Here is a 20,067-nt window from a genome sequence, read left to right on the forward strand (position 1 = left end):
TCTAAATGGAACTGATGTCAAGGGCAAAGATACATATGTTAACAATGTGTTTCACATAGGCTCTCTGGTCCTGTTAGAGTGTAAAGAAGACACCTTTCCACTGTGTTAAATGTGGCCATAAAGGTAATATAATTTCAATCGAATTAAAACAACAACAACAACACAAAAAAAACACATTTAAAAGGTTAAAATCTGTGGGTAGGTGTAAAATTCCCATATCTATCATGAGGTCGGATCTTTTGCCAAGTCTGTGCTAGAGTGAACAACAATGTAACACCAGAACAGAAATGACATGCTACTGTGAACAAACCATTTTATGAAGAGTTCTGCTCATCGTCTGCAGCCCAAATTAAACGGACAGTGGCTTTTTTGTGAAGACTTGGGAGTATTGTTGAAGCCTTAGAAAAAGCCGCCGGCCCATTTTCATGTGTATGTGGAGGCGCTAACTCATCTGAAAAATGAACTAATGTGACATGACATGATAGTGTAAGTATTTAAGACAGTTTCTCAATGTCGGCTTTTTATCATCAATCAGAACATTTGGACATGACAGGGCGATCAATTAGTCGCCTACTTAGATGCTAACTTATGTGTGGTCAATTATACTTATTATTAATCTGTCAAAATCTGTAACTTCCTTGACGTTTAATGCTTAATACTATCATCAAAACAATAAATGGTTTAATTATATCCCGGAAATTGATGGAAAAGTTCTGTCTCACCACAGTTAGGAAGCTTAAGGCAGTTACGAGAAGACCAAAAACCTCAATTACTTTATCTCTGCCCTCTGAATACCCTGACTAAATGTCAAGATCATAGAGTCCCTCTGGGCTTAAAGGGGATGATATCAAAAGGCTTTTCTGTTGCTTTATGTTCCACTAAATAACACGGGTCTTTCTCATCATTGTCCTTCTCTGTGTTCACTTCGGCCTTTAAGTTCTCCTTCTGTACTAGAGCCCAGATAGCCGGTGACCTCAGCCTATTCCAAGAGTTCAAAGCACTAGCCTGTGAGCCACCATTGTACCGAAACACAAGGATGGCCCGACTTGTGTTTAATACTGAATTTCAAACCCCTGACAGCTGCTGCTTTGCTGAAGAAAAAAAAAACTCTTCATGATTGTTTTTAAAAAAGATGGGGGGAAAATTGTGAAGAAAGATAATTACAAGTCTGTTAAAACTGTGGAAAAAAAGCCCTGGTGTTTTATCTCTTTGTAAACTACTACGGTTAATACGCGGTTATGGTTACGTGGTTAATGTGTACTGTATGCCGGGTGAGCATTCAAAGAGGTCCTTTCGACAGTACAATATCATTAAAGACATATCAAGGAGAGCAAAATATGCAAATCAGAGCACTTACAGCCAACATCAAAGCAGTCACAATGAAGCAAGCCACAAATAGAACAAAAGCATTAGTTGCAATAAGACTTGGCCCAGGGGTAAGTTAGGGCACAAACGGTTGTTGTTGATTCTTGTGGCGATAAGCTTGCTTTAGCATCACCACTGCCTATGTACATATACCAGTGGAGTGGATTTAATCGCACTAATTAGAATGCACTCAAGGCAAAATGCAACATCTACTGGAATAATCTGAGAGAAAAGATCTCCACTCCAATTTATTTTCCCCCTCTTAGTTTCCAGGGGGCTGAGCAGAGGATCTGTTTTTGGTAAACGAGTGAGCGGCTGGTGTCTGGTGGTTGGGTGCATGTGTCACTTTGGACTGGTTGCCATTTCTAGGACAAGCTGTGGGGAGGCCACTCATAGAGAGATTATGTGTGTGCGTGTGTGTGTGACAATAAGAAAAAGAGATAGAAGAAACCCAGACAAGGAGAATCAGAGCCCTAGCAACAGCAAGAGCGCTACAGACTAAGACAAAACCATACCTGTGGGTGGGATCATGCCTGGGGACATGAGGCCAGGGACTGAGTGGGGCATGATGTGGGGGTTCTCTGGTGATGTCACACTCTGGGTCCTCTTCGGAGGCCGGCCGGGTCTGGAGCTAAAACACAGTGCACAGCAGGAAGAGAACGTAGATGAGAGACTGGCAGAGGGAGGAGGAGTGGAGTGGAGTGGGCAGTGGTGGTGGCGGGGGTGGGGGTGTTAACATTTGGAGCACTCCAGAATGCAATTCCATTCCAAAGAGCTAACATGTACTGTAAATAAATTTCTTTTCAAGGACAGTTGCTTTCTGCAGCTCAACATAATAGACTTCCATAACTAATTAGATTACACGGTGAATTCATTTCCTTTATTGAAGATCAACCACTTTTTGATGCATAATTCATAACCCGTACCTCGTTACCTGTTCCTCCGTATTAATATCCCCACACTATTTGAATTGCCTCGTTTGCATATGCTAAAATCCAGTGCGCGGCCCTCGGCCTGGAAATTACATGTTAACTTGTTATAATTATTGCAGTCAGGCCACTATTGATTTATGAGACTTTTAAAAACCAAATATGTGTAGTTCTGGTAATGAATGATATTTTAAGGTTCTTCAGGAAATTAAAAGGCAATGGCTGCCTTAGGAAATGTTCTGCTTGCTTGATTTAATGCGTGCCTTAGCTGGAAGGTGGTGTGACAGAGTGATTCAGACCTGTTGGACGGTTCTGATGGGGGAGTTTTATTACACCAAACGAGGGGCACAGATCCAGCCGTGATAAATGACTGTGCCACCTTACTGTGGAGGAGAAAAGGCCTTCAAAGCAGATACACCCTTGACTTTCCACACATCTTACGCATTCACTTATTAATACAGCTTCGAGTTGCAATCAATACCTACTTTGCTGGCTTATAGTTACAAAGAAAAGCCTACAGGGGGAAAAAAAATGCAACAAGCATATAACGAGGGGGCCAACTTCGTATAGAGCTTTATTCTTTGAACAAGGAACTGGATGTCTAAGCTGAAGATGAATTATGGTGACTTGACACAGGTGACATATTGGCTTCATACATTATTTCACATAAAATAGTCCATTTTAAGCTTTACCAGAGTCCTCTCAGGAAGTTCTCTCCAATACGAACCGAGTTTTATCCATCTTTTTACTATAGAAGGAAACCTGGACAAACAGTAAATTTAAGGTTTGAAGGGTTTGTTGAGCTCCGGTCCTCCCTCTAAGAAAACTGTATTCTAGTTGCATATTATTCTGTCAATAGATTGAAGAGGTGCCCACATTCATACACAGTAACGTCACTGTCAGATTTGTTGTACGGTGCGATTCCCTTTTTAAATACTGGAAAGGTTTTGTCTCTACATAAATAAAGCTGCTGCATATGTGTACTTATTATCCTGTTGCCATGATACTTTACCGTGTTTCCCCTGTATTACAAAAGGAGATTTTATTCATTTATTCTGACTGGAAACAATGGCTTTGTTGTATGTTGTCTCTGTACGCAGGTGAGGTTCAATTTGTGAGATGAGTTTAACAAGATCACTGGCTCATGAGCTTTAAAGTTTACAAGCTCTTTATAACCAATTAAGTTTACCATTCAATTAATACCAACCAAGTTTTTTCTGACAGCTCAGTCTGGACTCAACCAGGACTGTATACATGTTAAATGTTTGGTTACAGTATATTTCATTATATTTCCCAAAGGCAGTGTCTACAGAGTAATGCAGTGTTTTAGCTCACGTACAACAGCGGCTTAGTAGTTGAATTTATTCAGCCGTGTCTTGTGAGGTTTATTTACCTCAGTCCTGTTAATAGAGTGCACTCGCTCTATCTGTCTGAATGTGCTGACTCTCTCATATAGCGGCTCCGGAGGTTTTAGGACTAAAAGCAGACCTTCACCCAACTGTGTCCCTTTGGAGGGAAAACACACAGGTGATAGAAAGAAGTAGCGAGTGGGAAAGCAAATGACAGAAAGTGAGAGGAGGGCAGTGAGAAAAAGGAAGGGAGACCGAGGGAGAGAGGAGCAGAAAGAGAAACGAGTGCCCGCTCAACCCAGGAACGTCTGGAAATGTAATTCCTATTTCTATAGAAGCACCTCTTTGATCTTATGAGAGGGAGAGATCGCAGACAGTTTTGCTGTCATCACTTTCACTTGTACTCTAGCTGAATTATTTATGAAAGACCTGAATAGAGGGTATGTGATGGGTAAAAGGCTTTTTACCAACAATACTAAAAGCAAAAAGGCCCTCAAATGGGCAAAAAAAATGTCACATCAACCTCAGATCATGTCAAAGGATGTGAACCCAGGTACAAAGACCCAGTTAAGTAAAGGTAATGTTTAGATAGGCTGCAAGAGAATCTGTCCGTGTGTTTAAAGGGATACCGTTTCAGCTACTCTCTGCACACAAATAACACTGGCTAGCCATGAAAGCAATACGGCAACTGAAAAAGAGCTTTGAACTGAGGAACCTCCAAGCAACAGGAAAGCCTCTCAGAAATTAATGTTATTGTTTCCTTTCCTTATGACTGAGCAGGTGTCTGGATTTACAGAAAAGGAATGCACCTTATTATCGAAGGCGTGTAGAGCCTATTTCCAACATTTTCAAAGCTTTGGGATTCATGTAGTTCGGCATGTACGTACACATATACATGCAAATGCGAGACTTGCTTGCTAACATCTGAACAGAGCTGCACTGGTCAGAGCCATCCAGGCTAAAAAGCTTGGTCCAGAGAGGAACTCAACCTGGCCTCAAACAAAAGAGCCAGGCTATTTATCAAGCAGCAGATGCTGATTCCCTAAATAGCCTGGCACAGAAACTGCTCCAAACTAGGCCATTATTGCAGAAAAAAGATAGCACAACTGGATTTATGATTGGAATTTTGGTACGTCTCATTTCTCACTGCTGCTGTCTTTGCTAATCTTTCTCGCCTTCTTTTCATTTTCTCTTCTCTACTTTAAAACGTTTTAGAAAATAAGAACCACTGGGTATTTCATTTGGACTTATTTGGACAATATTTCTGCATTGGAGGTCATTTATGAGAGAATTTTATTCCCTGCTTTATTTATATTTACATTAAAGATATTCAGGGCCCTGATATCTCTGGCTTCAATTAAGGAAACAAAATAGACCCCACCAGCTTTGGACTGGGGCCACAAATATGTTACACATCTATTCTCTCTTTCTTGTTTTTCTGCCATGGTGAAAAGAAAATAGTGGTGAACTTTCCCTGAACCAGACTTCCTTTAATGGCCCGGCCGTGTGTTGACCCAGCAGAGTCGGCTGGAACCTGATACTATCCAACACACTACGCTGCACAGGCAATCAGATTACACGGGGCCCAACAATACACTCCACAAGAGTCCAATTTCAGTGCTACAATGAAATAAAAGCACAATAATTAAATTCACGTTCTCACCCTGTTTACAGGAAGCCAACACGAGGTGATAGGTATAATAATAGGTATAATATCACATGAGATATCGGGACGGTTTTTCATCTCATGGCAAAATTCTGACATCTCACTATCAGACTCTTTTCTGTCGACGGAAGCAGTGACTGAGATCTTATTACCCAGAACGCCGTTAATGCAGTGATTATGATCTGTTATAAATCAATTGAAACCACAAATGTAATGTTTAGCCCAAGTGAGCGCACTCCCTTAGTGGATTTAGTTACACACAAAAATCATCTGCTCCTCCCATCTTTGGATATCTTTAGGAATTCAACCTGATTATGTCAATAGTGACTCCAGTTTGCAGAGAAAGAGCATAATATTATTTCCTGGTGGTTATGATTGAGCCATTAACCTTTTATCTCAGTCTTTTGTTTGACGTTTCTAAAAGGTAAGGATGAAGATATTTATTCCATTTCCGCTCAGTCGGCCAAAACAAGCGAGTGAATCATTCCGTCCGGGGCCTGTGTAAACAAAAAGCCTCTCCAGGTCTCTGCCAATCAGGCCTTATAAAATATTAACCCAATGTCATTGCCCTTTTAAAATCTCTCACCTAGAATTCCCTAATTGTTCTTTTTCTTTATCTCTCCAGTGCAGAGAGTAAATAAATTAACAAAATAGCTTTTATCGCCCTGAGTAACCTTTTAACTGAAGGATTATCTGGGGTTTATTTTTCATTTCTTTCACAGCGATAGCAGAGCATGCCCCATTGATTGGTTTGCTGGGGTGGTGACCAGCCATGAAAACAAGGTCTTATTGATAAAACAAAGCAGCTCCTTACCTTTTAAGTGCCAGGTCAGGCAGAAATTCAGAGGCCTCAGACCATCAGGGGCTTGAATATGCTGAGTTTATAGTTTGTTTGTTTTTTATTGGGTTCAATCAAACTGTTTAACAATACGCTAGCAACTCCCCCGAGAGGTTAACTATGTTTGTTGAAAGACAGGGATGACACGACTGCAGTGTATTACTGCCAATTTTAAATCCCCCACAAATAAGATAACAACTTTGGCCGTGAGGAAAAGATGAAATGTTTAACTTTAATACTAGAACTTAGTTATATTAGAGACATGCTCTTCTGTTTGTTTGCTTTGCTTCGAAGGGAAAGCTGGCAGTAGAAGAAAGTATTAGCACGACAATTAATTTATAAACTATAGGGAGGAGTGAAAATTCACCAATACTAATTTCCCACTGTGGATTTGTGGTGATAACATATATGTCTAATAAATAATCAGCTGACCTGAAAGTGATTTTAAGTGTCTGGCTCACTACTTGTTCAACCACCTTAAACTCTGCTCTGGTAGAAAACATGCAAACTAACATCGGAGGAAGTATTTTATTAATTAGAACCTTATTTCCTTTTGGATAGAATTTCTTTTTGACACTGAAGATGTATTTATGTAGGTTTCTAAACATTCATCAAACAGCTTCAGCAAAAAAGCATTTTTCTGTCAATTCATAAACCAAAGCAATAAAATATTTTAAAGAATAATTGTAAGATTAATGGTGATTAAAATACCGTTCTGTTGCACTTCTAAATAACAGTAACATGAAATAGCTATCACAACAATTTGACAAAACAAAACTGCTGAAAATGACAGGAATCCATGTTGTCAAGGAAGAAGAGATGATTTATATTTCCTGCTGACCTTGGCAGTCTATTGGTTGTGATGATCATAATCTCACAGTCACAGCGTGATACATGGGAATGTATTCACTCATCCATCTTTTTCATCCATCCATCTATCCTCACCCTCATCTTGTATCTGTATTTGCATTGAACCTATTCTTGGATTATCTCAATCAGCTTCCCCTTGCACCTGTCAAACACTGCCTCGCACAGGTAGCCACATCGCACTTATCTGATGTAGATAGCTGGATTACAGTGAGTTTGTGAGTGAAGAGAGAGAGAAAAAAAAACCACTTTTATTTATTAGGGGTAGGAACAGCTGCATCCGCCTGCAAACTGTGAACCTTTGTTACGGAACAATATATCACAGATCAAATGGTGTGAAATCAAAGGCAGAGGAGAGTTAGCATCAATCCCACTAAAACCCCTTTTAAAGTGCTGTCTCTGCTCTGATCCCTGTGTGGACTAATGTGGCGGGTTGAGATCAGTACTAGTTGGGAGAGTGGGTGCCTTCGTGGTGCCTATGTCTGGGCTCAGGCCTGATTAGAACAACACTGGGTGAGACCATCACAGTGTCTGATTGGGGAGGAACACGGAGCTGGTCACACAACTTCCACCGTCCTCAAGCCACAGCCTGGACTGAGGAGAGAACTACTGTTACAGTAGTTACAAAGCGTTTACTCTTGTAATCATATTCTATTAGAGCAGTTTGAAGCTTCTCAGCTGTGAAATAGAATCTAAAAAAGATCTAAAACACGATAAATTGCTGATTATTCCCATGCATCATTAATGTTAAAAGCTGATTTCATAATTGTATATCCCATAACTACAGAGTCGAAGATTGTTTAGTATCATATCAACAGACTCTGATAATGAGTAAGCAGACTTCCTACATCACGGGAACTGATGAGGAAAGCCTAATTGGTTGACTTTTCCATGCCTAATGGATGATTCTCTTAATTAAAAAGATACTGTACCAAATGTTAGAAATCAGATAGCGCTTAAAGTAAATGCAGTTAATCAAATGTATGAGAATGAGCAGTTCCAGGAAAGCCTAAATGAGATTGGTAGATATGATTTTGCTCCAATATTTATTAATTGCAAGTGCCTTTGGTTAACAAAACAGAACAGGTCTTATCTTCAAACTGCGAGGAAATTTCATCTAACCACTCTCACTGATCTCTCTTTTTCATGAACTGCGATGCATATGAAACAAGTCTTCAAAACAAGGCTTTAAAAACTTACCCAGTCAGGGTGCCTTTGAGGATATTTAATTAAAATCTAATCCTGCATTCATTAAGGCTCACATAAATTAAGCTGTCATTCATAAGATTTATGGATTCTCATTTGCATATTGCATACAATTCATCAATTACTCAAGTATGAAAGGAGCGCATTTCCCTTGGAGCTGCCTGCTAGCCTGCCAACATTTGAAATGAGAGAAAGAGCACGACTGTCAGGCATTCACTGCAAACTTTTCCCCACAATGTCTGTGCACTGATTAATCTCATTTTCTAGGCATCCCTTACAAGATTGTACACAGTCCAGCTGCACTTTTCAATTATTTCTCCTGTCCTCTCAACTAACTTTGAAAGCAGGACGGGCTAAATGTGGACTGGGGGCTACTTTAGTCTTTATGTATATAACATGTCTTTTTGCCAGGGTAATCATAAATTAGAGAGAGGGGTTTTAGAGATCCTAATGGAAAGGAAATGTAGTAATTTTATTGCAAATCCCATCAGGCAAATATTCTGCATGCTATAATAGCATATTTCCTGTCACATTTAGAGAGGAACACATCCAGCAGGCATTCTGACAGAGGGAGAAAAAGATAGAGGGGGAGGGTGGATGGATGTGAGGGAGAGTGGCAGACAGAAAACAAAAGAGAGGGGGAGAATCTTAGTGCTAAACACATAAAAACTCCCTTTTTGGACGTGAGGCTATGGGAAACACAGTATGGAGTAAGTGCTTAAACCAAGCGGAGCGTGAACGCATCTAAGATAAAAGGTCAGGCAAAAACAAACAGACCACTTGCGAGGACGAATGGAATTAATTGACTCATTAATATGCATGGCTAATAAAGCTCAAAATCCTAAAACAAAAATCATTGTCAACTATTCCCTTTTAATGGCTCTTATTTTCAGCTTGAGAAGAGCTAGTCTACAGGGTGTATCAATCTTAGGAGGGGTGGGGTTCCTCCACCAAACAGGCTTGGGGTAACCTCGGTGTTGTATGCTCATGTCCTCCCCAGCAGACAAAGGGAGAGTTGTTCTGGTGGAGGGATTAATTGAGAATTAATCCCAGTTTCTGGCAGTGGAACAGACTGGCAGTTAGAAGTGAAAGTCATCCTGAAGGGTAGTTAATTGGTTCCCCATAGCAAAAGCTTTGGAGAACAGAAATCAAGCTGCATTTTCATTAATCCTCCCCATTGTTTTGTGAAATTGTTGTGGAGAGTGACTTCAGATAGAGTCAATAGTTAAGGCTTTTAATTTGCTTTTAATTCTGCCAGTGGGGTGACAATTAACAAACCCCAAAGAACAATAGCTGTGAAAATTATGCGTTCGATTGACTCTAAATGACTCTGAAATCAAAAACCGATAAGCAATTAATATACTGTACTCTACAAATGCTAAGTACCTCCAACATGCTTGATGCGCTCCATCTCGCTCTGTGTCTCCCTCCATCTCTCGCTCTCACTCTCTCTCTCTATATATATATATACCGCTCTCTCACCACTAAATCTTTTGAACTTGGGGAATAGCACCACCAGATTGTCGGATGTGATTAATTTCAGGTCTAAATGGACACAACAGACAGAAAGGGTGATGTAATCATAACACGAGGAGACACTGTGACTAACAGCAGAGTTGGAGGAGGAAGAGCAAGCAGAGAAAAAGAGAAGAGAGACAGCAACAACTCACAAACACACTCCAAGTTCAAGCTAAACAGGAAGACCATGGTGATTAGCATTAATTGCACTGAGGATTGGAATCCTGTGTGAAACATTAAACAAAAATTATCTACTGTTTACTCACTTTTTTTTCCATGATTTTCTTTTTTTTTCAATAATTAATGAAAAGTAAATACTTTGAGGAGTCCAAAATGATCTGGGGAGGAAAAGAAATGTTTACATAATCAGGAAAAATGTTCCTGTCCTCGCTCTTCCCCTCTCTCTGTATACATGGAAAGGTTAGGGCTAGGGCCTGTTTCTCACTGTTTCCCCATCAGAAGTAACAGTGTCTGTTCCCTTGAGTGTCGACTGCTGTGAGAGTGTTTGCATATTTAGATACAAGCAGCCCTGTTTATGCAGCCCCACTCTCGGCTGCTCAAGTTCACTCCAGCACAAGCCCTGATCAATTTGGCCAGCTGTGCTTTAAATGCTGTTTACAACAATAACATCGCCACTAACGGAGCAGAGCTTAGCGTGCGAGCGCACACACTTCCCAGATAGAGAAATAGAGGGAGAGAGAGAGAGAGAGAATGAGGCAGAGGGAGTTGGAGAGACTGAGAGAGAGAGAGAGAGAGAGCGGGAGAGAGAATAACTTCAGAGGGAGCCCCCAGCCTGAGCATTCCCAGACGAGCATTTGTACTGAGTTAAAGACGAATCAAAGCTCGACTCCTCTGCAAGACACGGAAGAATTGGATTCCATCTGTGTACATCTCTGTGATCCTTCCGGAAGAATCTCTGACTGCAAGCAAAGGGAGGAAATAACAAGAACTCAAATCCAGAGTCCCACCCTGAAGTGGGCCAAACTGAAGGTGGGACGTACTAGTTACAGGCTTCATTTCTGATGAGTGACTGGCATAAAACACAAAATATAATGTCAGGCTCACTAAAATCTCCACACACAGAACATGACAAGTGCCTCTGACAAGCTGCCGCGCGTTTCACAAATAACTCTGTTTGGGTGAGATAGTCTATTCCTTGAGACTTCAGATGTCTCTTAAAAGCTTCATAAGAGGTAGAAAAAACTCCATTTAAGCCTGGCAGGAGAGCAAATAGGCCTACTCAGCAGATAGCAGTGAAGCTGCTGGTGTCCTCTCGCTTGATGATATAATTCTTAATGTACAACCTGACTAGACATAAATCTTACCCAAGCATCACCTCACCTGAATTCTTTTCTCTCCCTTTTTCTCTCTCTCTCTCTCATGATGAATTGTTTGCTACATCTCGGAGACTAAAACCCTTCAACCTCTTCAAACCCGGGTTTCTAATAACGCGTAGGTGCTGGGAAGAGGTGACAGCATGATGAATATCACAACAGACAGCTCCAATATGGGACAATTTTACCAGATCGATATCTCACTGCAATATCAGAGAAAAGGAGCTGATATTAGTCTACACAGTGTATTACAGATGGGGTACATTTCTTCTCTCTGCACTCCCAGTGAACCTAGGCTATATTTCATCCATGTCGGCAATGGTTTACACACTCACAAATGCTCTGGAAACTAATCATAGCATGGTAGCCACGCCAGATGCATCTGCTTAAAATTATCCATATGTGTGACGCGCCCATAACCCCTTGTTCAACACGGCGGTGGACTTGCAAATAAACTGTGAATCACATTAGAGGATGTTACAGACCATTATTTCTAGTGAGAACAAATGTTTTGTCACATTCTAATAGAGAGATCTCAGGCATCATGTGACAGACGCAGCTTTTTAGAGCAAGGCTGAGACCCAAAGATTTCTCAAAGCAGAAGTGTAATGGGTGGAAACACTCAGCAATAAGACATAAAAATAAATCATATCTTATGTAAAGATCATAAAACTATTTAGTGTAATAAGAGGCAAAAACAATGAGGCTAATATAATCACAAAGTTTTCATTTTCCCAAAAGATATTCCACAGTTTTAGGTTTAGGTGCTTTTTTGGCTCCTGATAAATCTGAGTTGTATTAAGTTCAAATAAATATAATTTCTTTTAATCAATTAGTACATGCATGTGTGTGAGTCTGTGTCATTAGAGGTCTGGGTTTAATTTGCAGTAAATTATGGTTTAGGGGATTGATCATGGTACAAACATTTGTTGAGCCCTAGATGAATAAATCAATCACAAACACTGTCTGACAAATTAACTGACACTGTTCTCGTTGTCAGGCTCCATGCTAAACACTGTGGTCAAGTAACGTGTGCCTGAAGAAATAGAATGAGACACCTTTTACTTCCAAGGGAGACAGATGCATATAGGGAGCGAGAGAAGTAATGACAGTGAGACTGAAGGAGGGAGCGCAGACGTTGCTAACGCTTAATATCTTCCCTCTCCAGGGGGCCCGGGCTGAGGGCCCCTCTGCTGTCAGCTACAATAGGGCCAGCCTTTTTGTGAGTGCCCAAGGTTCGTTAAGGGCTATTAATGGAACACAGTATCCCTTGTGTAGGGAACTTGTCAGTGTTTCATTAGAGACTGATAAACATATAATACATAAATGTCAAACACAGTGTGTGTGCACTGTGATGCAATGGCGGGAGGGGAAAAGAATTTTGGGATTGCGGTGTAACAGTCATTCCCATGCTCTGCGCTGACAATATTAATGATTTCATAAAAAAGGGGGGAGTGCAAGGGACACGTTGGGGCCTATGGACGCTTTGGCATCACAGAGAGGAAGCATAACTGGGGTGCAGGCTTGCAAACATTGCATTGTATTATAGTCTTGAATGGTGATCTAAGTAAAGAAAAGTATCCTTGGGTTGATATCTAGCTGAGATAAGAAAAGATGGCATATCTCTGTTGTTCTCTTCTAGAAGCCTAGGTCCGAAAGTAAGTAAGAAAAAGAAATACATCATATTCAATTAAAGTTCTTTTTTCACCACTACTGAACAAATCAGCCCACAGCTGGGACTCTGGGTCTGGTTCACAAAGTCCTTTTGATCATTTTGTGGCAGTAAGAGAGTTTGGAGTCCCATGGAGTATGGGACCAAGCTGATCTTATTATGATAATTGGAATACATCAACTTCAAATAGCACTAATGGAATGAGATTTCAGTGATCAAGAGCACATATTCGACTGTAGAAACAAGTTCACTTTTTTTTTTTAGAAGGAGGCATTATGCAATTCTCTGGTTGTGTTCCCAGCAGGCAGCTACTAAGACTGCCAGCACAACCTAGAGTATGCTTTCAGCTTTGGTGTTGGAAGCGATGCTACACTCTGCGAGGTTCAGCGCTAAAGAGAAGTGTTACTGTGGTGAAGTTACATCTATTTCCCCATGAGTGAGTAATTGGTTACCATGACCATTAATCAGTTAATCTTCTCTTTTTACCCCTTCTCTTCAACAGAGAAATATCAGAGGTACAATAATTAAAAACGTGTCAGGTGAAAGTCCAACGTGCTTCCTCACACTGTATGTTCTCACATTCCCTGCTTTGTTCATCTTATTAACCTCCTCTCCGCTCGCCGCGCCTTTAAATGAAATCTTTAGCCCCTTACATGTGAAATTAAAACTGCCCTCCCTTGAGCGCTTTTAATTATTCTTCTTCGGGAGAAACTTCCACTTCCACTTTTGTCAGGGCGGCCTTCTTTCTTCGCGGTCGCCCTTTCCTCACTCCCACTCTGCCCAGGTCTGTCATGCTTCACTCCTCCCTCCAGCCCGTTGCTCTCCTTTTTTTCTTTTTCTCTTCTTCTGCAGGTCTGTTTAATTCTCACCTTGCTCTGCCCTTGTCATCAAGCCGTTGAAGCACAAAGCCAGGAGCAAGGGAGTGTTTACTCATTTCCCCACTACATTACCCCTCCTATTAATCACTGCATGAAAACTTCTGGACACTGAAACATCTCTGCAGTCGCTGCCCCAGTTGCCCCCTGTGCTAACAGGGCCAACTTTAAATAACAGGCATTCTGAAAATTATCTTGCTTTATTTTGAAGTTACAGAGTCAGAGTCCACAGTGAACACTAAGTCATGAATAACTTGTTTATTTAAATAAACTTCTTCAAGTGTAATTACGTTGAAGGGTTCAATGTGTCAAATAGTTAAAAATCTATTATTTTAAAAGCCTCAAATTATGCATTTATGGAAACCAAACATAACGATGACTGTTGATAAACACAAAGTTGAAGTGAAAATGAGTTGGTTGACATTGAAATGCATGATACATAATGTGCACACGGATGGGCAAAGGTTAGTGTCTCTAATTAATCAAATTTAATTGCATGTAAATTGTATTTTAAATGCAGATGAGGAAAAAAATAAAAAGCTGCTTTTGAGGAGGTGAACACACCCTGTTGTTACTCTTCACTTGTTCTATTTGCTGAGATCAGAGAGTAGGAAAAATAACTGTTTAGAAAGCTGTTACTGCTGTTTAATATGAGGGTTTCTATAGAGGAATACTTTAATTTGTTCTTACGACATCCTTAAAAACAAGGAACATAAAATAAATTATATATATATATATATATATATATATATATATATATATATATATATATATATATATATATATATATATATATATATATATATATATATATATGTGTGTGTAAAGAGAGAGAGAGAGAGGTTCTGATTCAGACTCCTGTGTGTCCATATTGCCCTGTGAACAAGGCAAAGCTGTTGCAGAGGATTCTTATGAAATTCAATTAACACACCAACAGCTTTCCTTTTCTCTCCTGCCCTAATTCCCACATTCCGGCTGAAATGACTGCATTCCCGGCGATTATGCTAACCGCTTGGAGTGCACCATAAATTCACAGGTCTGGGAAAGGCTGTAATGAGAGCTCCTTAAATATGGGAAGGAGACGTTTGAGAAGATGGATCGCCGTGGGCTAGCGGTCGACCGGCAGTGGGCAGAGGAAACTTGTTTGTGAAACACATGCTACTTGCTGCTATAGCTGCTTCTAATGAGGCTATGGACATAAGCAACATTATCATTAATGAGTGAACCCCTCCTTTGCCGGCTTTCTGTACATGTTTTTTTCCCTTACTTGCCACAGCCCCCTGTCCTTTTGCAATTATTGTTTTACTGAATAGCCCAAGGCAGCGGGCTGCATGTGTGTCAGCTATATATGGGAAAGAGAAAGAACCCAAAATATTTGAAATTCAAATAAATGAGTAATGTAAATACTTTTGAGAGAGTTTACCCAGTAAACAATGGCCCCTTATGAGACACAAGTGCGACAGAGGGAAAGAGAACAGGACTGCTGGTGTGGGGATCGAAGCGGTGGGGGTTGGAGGGATGATCCAACACAATGTGGCCCTTCTCCTAAAGCAACTTGTTATCAGGCGCTACGCAGAGCCCCCCATTCAATCTGCATTTAAATACATTTCAGTCCACTCACTCATTTGCATTCATTTCTCCCATTATATTTGAAAATGGCCAAATGTCTAGCCAGCACAATGTGAGAGCCTATCACCGGCCAGGGGAAGCCCACACCTGATGCCAATTTAGCCTGCTTGGATCTATTCATTGCCATGGCCTGATCTGACAACTCCAGCTCTTCCCCATCCAGGAGACTTTTCAATTGGATCTGCTTGTGGTGACAAAATTGTTTTGCTCATTGAATTTTTTTTTTTTCCTTCTTCTGTATCCCGCCCCCGCCTTTCCATCTCGCTCTCCCTCTCTCATCGTCACTCCCTCCGTCTGTGAGTTTGGGTGTCTATTTGGGAGCCATGGGAAAAGGAGAGGCAAATGATTCTCAGTGGCTTCTGATTTCCACTATTTGTTCAGCATTAGGCCCACTTATCTCTGAAAGAAAAAGCAACATGTGGAGAGAAAGTGACAGGCAGAAACTCAGCCTCACTAACAGGCCTATTGTGTGCTGAAGATCTGCATTCAAACATGAGGGGCCCTCTAACTCTTTCTCTCTCTCACTCCCTCTCTCTTTTGCCATAAAACACGCACATACTTGTGCATAGACCTCTGTCGCAGTCAATTACTGCTGCTAATCTGAACTGCAATGGAGAGTAAATATTTCATTACTTTTTCAAATAAACAGTTGGTCTGAGCCCATGAAGTGTCATCTATCCCGTGAAAGGAGCGGTGACGTTCACATTCAATTACACCATAAAACCGCCAAGCTTCTGAAGTGGAGTTTTTTTGTGCTGAGAGCACACTACTAAAATCATTAGACTTGGTTGCAACATCTTGAGATAAAAAGCGGAGTTGAGAGCCCACCATTTACACTACAGCACCTTTTCTTTGGCCTAAAAACATTCTGTGAGCACTGCCCCCACCTCCCCGTCCCCTTCTTCTATAAACCTCCCCTCTCTTCCGTTGCTTTTGTGTCTAACCAAAAAGTTCATTTGGGTGTTGGTGAGTTGGTGTCTACGCAGCTCAGCAGAGAAACACAGTGCTGTTTTCCCTGTGACATACTAACTAAGTAGTGTTGTGTGAGATTAGCAGATGAAATAATGCAAGGAGCGGGGAGGGCAAGAGGGGAGGGGGGCTGGCGGGGGGTTGACAGAGAGATCCCAGAGTCTACTGCTCATTAATCACTGCAGTGTCTTTGACCTTTCATTTGCCAAGGGCGCAAAGAGAGGAGGAGGAGGGTGGCCACTGCTGCTAATGCTGCCCAGGAAAGAAGAAAGGTGAGCTAGAGTGAGGGTAAAAACAACTGTAGAAGGAACAAAAAGAAGACCAAGAGACTACGGAGATACACTCCAGTCCGGAGAAGATGCCACAACACATTGCTAATGAAGAGTGAAATTAATCAGCTTCACGGGCTGTTAGATGAATCAGGCATTTCCCAGCCCCTAGGTGGTATCAGCTGCTCCGCTCTGCTCGCCAGGCCTGATAACGACCGATAGGCCCCTTGCCCATTTACACATGTTATTAAAAGAATTACAAAGATGTCTGCTCGGCTACCTCCCTTCACACCAGTCTGGGCTTTGGGAAGCGGGTGCTGGAATTGGCGGGGAGGTGTGACATTAGCGCCAGGCGTATTTTTAGCGTCTGGATGCTCGACTCTTAGTTACCAGGTGGGGTGGGATAACCGAAAGCAGCCAGGCAGTGGTTGTGAGAAAAGCTTGACACACCACAGCTATCGAAGAGTGCATATCTGTGTGTGTGTGTTATACAGACAGAAAAAAAAGAGGTTAAGAAGTGACAGAGAGTGAAGTTACACAGCTTTAAATGCTGGATTGTGACCCTGCTTTGGAGACTTGTGTTGATTGGTATGTAGAACGATGCCTGTTATACATCATTACATCTCTATTGTCTATTGTAACTTGGAAACACGCTCCTGTAATTAGATAATGAAGTCTCAATGTTTCACAACAAGAGTGCTATATAAAATACTCTGGTCTAAATAATTAAGCTACAAATAAGCAGGAGGGAAAATGAATTGTAATGCAAACTAATCAAGTGAAAATAATGCCACTTACAAAATCAATACAGGGAAATGTCTGATGTAAGTGTAGTACATGTATCATCAAGTATGGTGGGCAGTTATTAATATACATTTCAGCTTATTTTTAACCCTAATTGATGTTCAAGGTTAATCTAATCAGACCAATTGTACCTCTGAAGAGCCTGCTCCAATTTAATTGGCTATTTTTATTGCCTCAGCGAGATTTTAATTGAAACCAAAGGGGATCTAACAACAACTGTGGCATGTTGATGTCTGGGGGATAGTTATAAATATGTGACAAAATATGTGCATTATTAATGTGATTTCTTAATGCGTTATTGTAATGTGTCCCCAGAAACGCAGAAATATTACTTTACGCAACAAGTACGGAAGCAGAAAAATCATTTCATCCTGAATATGTCAACAAAATAATCCAGAGACATTTGACTCATTAACACTCCAAAGAAGAATTAAAGATTTGTCAAAAGAAAAGATAACACTCACAGGGTGCTCGGTAGAGGCACAAATGTACCCCATAAGCCAAATGTTGAGACTGTTAACACAGTCAGCATATTCAAAGCTTTAGAGATTCAAGAATAGTGTTACCACCTACATTTAAAAAGCGATGACACCATAAAAATGTCACCGATTCAAAAGAAGAGATTACATTGTGTCTGACACAGTTGTGAACATTAGCATGAGACTCCTGGATCAAATTCTGCACGGCAGCAGAAGCCATTGATGATATTGATCAGAATCATGGCCACTACAACTGTAGTAGGGGCCAGTCTGCTGGCTCTTTGAAAACAAGCTCACTGAGATTTGTGGAAATTTCCTCTTATATCTGTATGAATTGCTCTTCAATTTTTTCCCCATTTGGCAGAACTGTGTCTGTCTGTGATATTAGAGCTAAAAGGCTTATTAATTGCATGCCTGCTTCCTGCTGACAGATCCACTGAGAATTTAGAGGCGCACAGGATTCAGCGCTGGTGGAGTGTTGTTATTTGTCCTCTAAGGGATGACAGTTAGTCTTTACCCGTGCTTTAAATATCAGGCCTATTTCCAGACCTGAAACGACAGAGGTTAAGATATGGAAAGATAAAGGCAGATAGATAGGGAGACTGTGAGAAAGAGTAAGAAAAAAGAGAAAATCATACTGTAAGTATTTCTTACTTAGTTCTGCTCTGTCCTCTGCAAATGAAAAGAGTCTAAAGGGCCCACAGTCCCACAGTAAGTGTGGAAAACACCACCTATTCAAGCCTGACATCTGTATAAAAACAAAAATAATCTGCTGTCAGCAGAATGTTCAATGACTCCTATCACCCGGGTGCTGATAAAGACTCTGGCCGCTGTAAGGATTGGGCTGATATGCAAGGGGCTCAGTGGATCGGAATGCATGCTAATTGCCATCAGAAATATGTGGTGAGCCTTACAATTTCTGGCATTGCGCCGCACCTTGGCGAAGGACATGCCAGAAGGGTTCTAGCAAAACAAAGATTAATGAACGGTGTTGAATCGCTGTAATGCCATGTCAACAGTACCATACATTTCATTATAGAGGTCACCAGTGCTTCTGTGTTAATGCCATGCGCAAAATTTTCACAACACAAGTATTAGTTCTTCCAGCAAGCTGAAAAGGGGAGATAAATATTTTACTTGTTGGCTGATATTATAGTGTTGATGTGATTACACGGAGCCATTTACAGTGGCCAAATGCACATTTGCTCAGCCAAAGGTATAAAAAAAGGGCGTTGAAAATGGAAAAGTTCACAGCATCACCACTGTGACAGCAGGAAAATGTATTCAACGTGTCAGTATAATCCAGTGTGTCAGTAAAACCTGATGTTCTAAACAGGAGCAAACCTCCCCTTTTAAATAATTGATATTTTCTGATTAAATGTGGCAGTTTGGAGATAATGAATTCTTTATAGTGTGCCTTGAGCAACTCAACAGCTTTGCCCTGCATGACAGCTTTATGGGGCATCTTTTTGCCCAAATTTTGAAAGTTTAACCTATGTAGATCAATGTGCTTCCTTAAAAGAGTTTAATAAATTAAAGTGCAGGGGGCTTTTTTTCCTCAGCGAGCAGAAAAAGCTGATGAGACAGGTTTAGTTTAATCTCAGGCAATAGAAGTCATTAACCATTCTCCCAGGAATTAAAATATAGCTTGCCCTTTTCTTCTCTCACTTATCATTAGCATCACTTTAATCTCCCCGCGTTTCACACTGCTATTTTAATCATTACTTACTGCCTTTTGACAACTGAAGAACATGGCTTCTCTCCGCTCAGGCAATATCCTGATTTTAGCTGACAAAATGTAGGACATCATTTAAAAATATCTAAATTTCCTCTTCCTTTTTTATTCTTCTAACTTCCACTCTTCAGACCCCTGAATGCCTGTCTATTTATATCAAAGAAAGCACAAAAGACGAGAAGAGATTGAGTGGACGACATTCAAAATGCAATTTGAGTTAGCTGCAAGGGTAACGAAATACAGAATGTAGTTTATTTGTATCTATCATGTTATTTTAATGGATGGTGAACTGCACACATTGCTCTATAATGGTCATGTAGGGTGTTGGGGGTATAATTGTATGCCCTTGAATCAATGAACATTTACAACAGAAACCACATATCTCCAGAGCAGAATATAAATAAAGTATTATGGCTAGTCTCTCAATGACAATGACAGATGTAGGGCAAGTAATTTCTTCAACTTTTGTTTCTTTAGTGTTACTGATAACAGTAAAATTGAACAATGGGAGTGGATTTGGAGCATGATTAATTGGGAAATGATGAAATAAAGATACAATGACC

The 20,067-nt window shown here is 40.7% G+C and overlaps 1 protein-coding gene across 3 annotated transcripts in view; it reads right to left on the reverse strand.

Moving 5' to 3' along the window:
• The window catches only part of dachd (dachshund d), an 88,563-nt gene that overhangs the window by 41,093 nt on the left and 27,403 nt on the right, over positions 1-20,067 (reverse strand). For all 3 annotated transcript variants that reach the window (XM_026377153.1, XM_026377151.1, XM_026377152.1), the window contains exon 2: positions 1,881-1,996. In XM_026377153.1, coding sequence (XP_026232938.1) covers positions 1,881-1,996 — 116 coding nt within the window. The remainder of the gene's footprint in view (positions 1-1,880; positions 1,997-20,067) is intronic.

Source organism: Anabas testudineus, chromosome 21, assembly GCF_900324465.2.
Source record: "Anabas testudineus chromosome 21, fAnaTes1.2, whole genome shotgun sequence".
Classification (NCBI taxonomy): domain Eukaryota; kingdom Metazoa; phylum Chordata; class Actinopteri; order Anabantiformes; family Anabantidae; genus Anabas; species Anabas testudineus.